At 38.3% G+C, this 3,976-nt stretch overlaps 1 protein-coding gene across 1 annotated transcript; it reads left to right on the top strand.

The window, feature by feature from the left end:
- Positions 1-469: 469 nt before the first annotated feature.
- Positions 470-3,474, top strand: LOC113021642 (elastase-1-like). Its single transcript, XM_026166344.2, has 8 exons — positions 470-606; positions 827-912; positions 1,055-1,155; positions 2,225-2,350; positions 2,601-2,737; positions 2,831-2,973; positions 3,074-3,223; positions 3,358-3,474. The coding sequence occupies exons 1-8, from the start codon at positions 567-569 to the stop codon at positions 3,364-3,366; spliced, it is 792 nt and encodes a 263-aa protein (XP_026022129.1). The 5' UTR covers positions 470-566; the 3' UTR covers positions 3,367-3,474.
- Positions 3,475-3,976: the final 502 nt, after the last annotated feature.

The raw sequence follows: 3,976 nt of genomic DNA, 5'->3' as shown, positions 1-3,976 counted from the left end.
TTTATTTTAAGATTTCATGCTGCACTGTAATGGGAATGATCTGTATTTAATAAATCATTGAGGACATTGGGTGAGAGGTAACAGTGTAGGTTTTCATACGTATCTGTCATACATATCTGATATGATGACATTATGATATGATTTATTGTCATTATTTACAGAATGAATCATTCTTACACTCCTTTTCTGACAAAAGTATTTTGAGAAAATATCTTTTCTGTAAGCTGTTGCCCAAAATAAGTGTGGTGCGCACTATTAGCAAGAATACATTTATAAATGTATTCCTTTTAACTGCTCTGAACCACTGTGACTCATTTTATCCAGCAATAAAACTGCCAATCCATGTGACATTGTTCATTTTGGACCACATTCAACTGACCAAAGCAGGGGATGTTTTTTTTAACTGGCTGTGATAGCGCTGTGTGACACAGACCACAGGTACACACCTGGGTTTTGTCACAGGGGAAAGACCAGTCACATTTTTCCACATCAGCTGAAGGTCAAGTTCAGGTATAAAAGAAGGAAAGCAGCACTGGTTCCTGCACAGACGTTTTGAGACTGCAAACATGCTCAGGTTTTTGGTGTTGACAAGTCTTGCAGCCTTGGGTAAGAAAATGACAGCAGACATTGTGCTATATAACCATTCATTATTGATCCGTCTGTCTCGTTTTATTCTCATACTCTCTGTCGTGCCCTGTACCGTCCGTACATTCACTCAGTCACTCTTTTAGCGACGATCATTTTTCCTTTTCCCGAAAGATGAAAGCAAATAACATTTTCAGATTTCTGTTAATGTGTATAAACTGATCATTATTTTTTTAACTAGTGCTGGCCGAGCCCAAGTATCTGATGAACATTGATCAAAGGGTTGTAGGAGGTGAGGTGGCTGCACCCAACTCCTGGCCCTGGCAGGTAACCCAGTATGACACATTCAATTGATTTTCACAATAAAAATGAAAGCATGTGGTCGTTCAGAGCCAAAATATCAGATTGTTAAATTAAACTTTAATTAAGCTTGAATGTTTTTACACAGAGATTTCTGTTTCTCCCTTAGATCTCTCTTCAGTACCTATCTGGCGGCTCCTACTACCACACATGTGGAGGAACTCTGATCCAGAGAGGCTGGGTTATGACTGCTGCTCACTGTGTGGACAGGTAACAAAATGATGAACTACAGGCTCACGCAGTATTCTTTGGCTGTAGGAGTTTTAGTTTTATTTGGGCTTATTATGTCATTTATCACGAAGTGCTGAAGAGGACCCAAATGCAAGGCGCTGGAGGTAGGCTTGAAAAACAAAAGGCAAGGGGTTTATTTTGGCTGATGAACTCCAGAAAAGAGAACAATCATAAATCCAGCAGCTGGTAGGAATGAGTAGGGATGATAGGCTATAAGTATACAGAGGGGTGACTGGTGAAAAGACACATTGGGGGGGAATGGGAGGCAGTTGAACACGATAAAAACTGAACACAATTAAGGGGGTTAAAGGGATACAGACAGGAAGTAAAACTGAAATAGGAAAGAAAATAAACCTACAAAGGATAAAACAAGACATAACCAAAGGGGACTAATCCTAACCTAAATGCAAAGACCTGACAACAACTACAGGATAGGAAAATAAAAAGAGACTGACATATAAACTCAAGAGAGAGAGGATGATGACAGAAATCTTAGAAGTCTGGAAACACAAAGAACTAAACTAATCCCTACGAAAGCGTAAAGGAAACAGAAACCAGCGACCTAAAAAGAAGCAGGGTCAGACTAGATTGTAGAAATAAAAACAGTATCCACACCCTAAATACAAAAACAGAAAAAAATTTTCACAGAATATTAAGGCAGAAAATTTAAACAAACAAACATAAAAAACTGGTTTAACAATGGACATAGTAAAACTAAGGAAAACCAACAAGGGTCCTCAAAACCAATATAAACTCCTCTACAGTAGAGGGTAAAATGAAATTCAACCCCTGACTTGAAAGTTAATGGGTTACTTCTAACCGAATACTTAGTTATGATTTATTTCCGTGTTTCATAAAGCCACCAGCATGAGGAAAAATCTTACAACCTCATTTGTAACTGCCACATTGAAAGAAAATTTGCTTATTGATTTAAAAGAAAAACAAACAACATGAATCAAACATAAACAAGAGTATAATGCAGTGAAATCCAACTTATTGATTGCTAACAATGTTGTGTTTGTTTTTGGATGTTTCTGAAACATTGCAGCCCCCGGACCTTTCGTGTCATTCTTGGTGCACATGACCTCAACAGCATCAGTAACAGAGAGCAGATCATAGCTGTCAGTGCCATTTATGTCCACCCCCAATGGGATGCTAACAAACTGTCTCAGGGGTGAGAAGTACCTTTATGTCTTGTATTCCTAAGCATTTTTTAAATTGTTTGTTTGTAGCTATTTATAACCTTTTTAAGTAATATTATGTTTGGCAAATGTGTTGATTTGGGGTCTGAATGTTACATTATGGATGTGGTGGGTCAAGGATATGAACATAATTCGCCTCCCAGAACTATTTTGGTTAGAGTTAGACAATTTAGACAATTTTAGAGGCTTTACAAAACAGATTTTGTTAACTCTCTACCTTAGGAATGATATCGCTCTGCTGAAACTGGCCTCAGACGCCACCCTGAACACTTATGTCCAGCTGGGCTCTCTGCCTCCCTCTGGCCAGATTCTGCCCAACAACAACCCCTGCTACATCACAGGATGGGGGCGCACTGCCAGTGAGTTGTTTGTATGATCTCCTATCAATATCACTGTCATAACTGGGTGTCTTCTGTAAAGACTAATGTACCTTACCATTTTATTTTGTCCAGCCGGTGGTAGCCTGTCTCCTGTGCTTAAGCAGGCCTACCTTCCTGTGGTGGACTATCAGACCTGCTCCAGCCCTAGCTGGTGGGGCAGCACTGTGAATAACAACATGGTGTGCGGTGGTGATGGAAAAGAGGCTGGATGCAATGTGAGTTTCATCCTACAAAAAAAGAAGAAAACTATGCTGCCAGAAAGAAATACAGGATCATTTTACATAATTAAAATAATAAATCTTTTTTTTTTCCCAGGGTGACTCTGGTGGCCCTCTTAACTGCTTGAATGGTGGAAAATACTACGTGCACGGTATTGCCAGCTTCGTGTCTGGTCTGGGATGCAATACTTATCAGAAGCCTACTGTCTTCACCCGTGTCTCCGCTTTCATTAACTGGATAAACACTGTTAGTATAAAAGGATTTTATTATCAGAGATATTCATGAAATTATTACAACTAAAAATGTTTTATAGAATTCATTTATCGTTATATCTCTAAGGTTGCAATGCTTAACCAATTTGAATGTTTTATGTTTTATAGATCGTCTAGTAAGCACAAGAATCGTTGATGCTGCAGAGACCGCATTCCATCATATTTTCATCTGTACAGACTCACTTGTCTGGTGCAATTCTGCAAAAATAAATGTAATTAACTTTGTGTGATGACTCATTTATCATCAGAAAGTTTATGCAATGGAAATGCCATTAAAAAGGTAATTTACTTAGGCTTAGACATCAGTCTATTCTACCCTGCAACAAGATGTGAATCAAGGACATTGGGGGGGAAAAGAATTAACTATCATTTATGAAAGTACGTAAATTATAGTGTTGACAGTAAATGCTGAACACTTGGGTACTGATGGAAAGTATAGAGGCACTTTTTTTGTCACCTCTGTGATTGCAAAAACTATTTGAAACAGCAAAAAAGTCTGAGCTAGACAACAGGTGTATGTCTAACCTCTGCCAAGCACAGCGGAGGAGGACAAAGGTCATCTTTTACTATGAAAAAGAAAAAAAAGAGATTTAGAGATTTAGAAATTCTGAGATGCCACAGGAATTACAAATTGTAATTATAATTTTTAGCTTTGTCTTTACTCATTTTTTTTTTTTTGCCAAGTTGGATTAAGGTTTCAAAGGGATTGGAGGACATACTGAGTCAC

Source organism: Astatotilapia calliptera, chromosome 5 (assembly GCF_964374335.1).
Source record: "Astatotilapia calliptera chromosome 5, fAstCal68.1, whole genome shotgun sequence".
Classification (NCBI taxonomy): domain Eukaryota; kingdom Metazoa; phylum Chordata; class Actinopteri; order Cichliformes; family Cichlidae; genus Astatotilapia; species Astatotilapia calliptera.
This window is presented reverse-complemented; position numbering and strand designations above follow the sequence as displayed.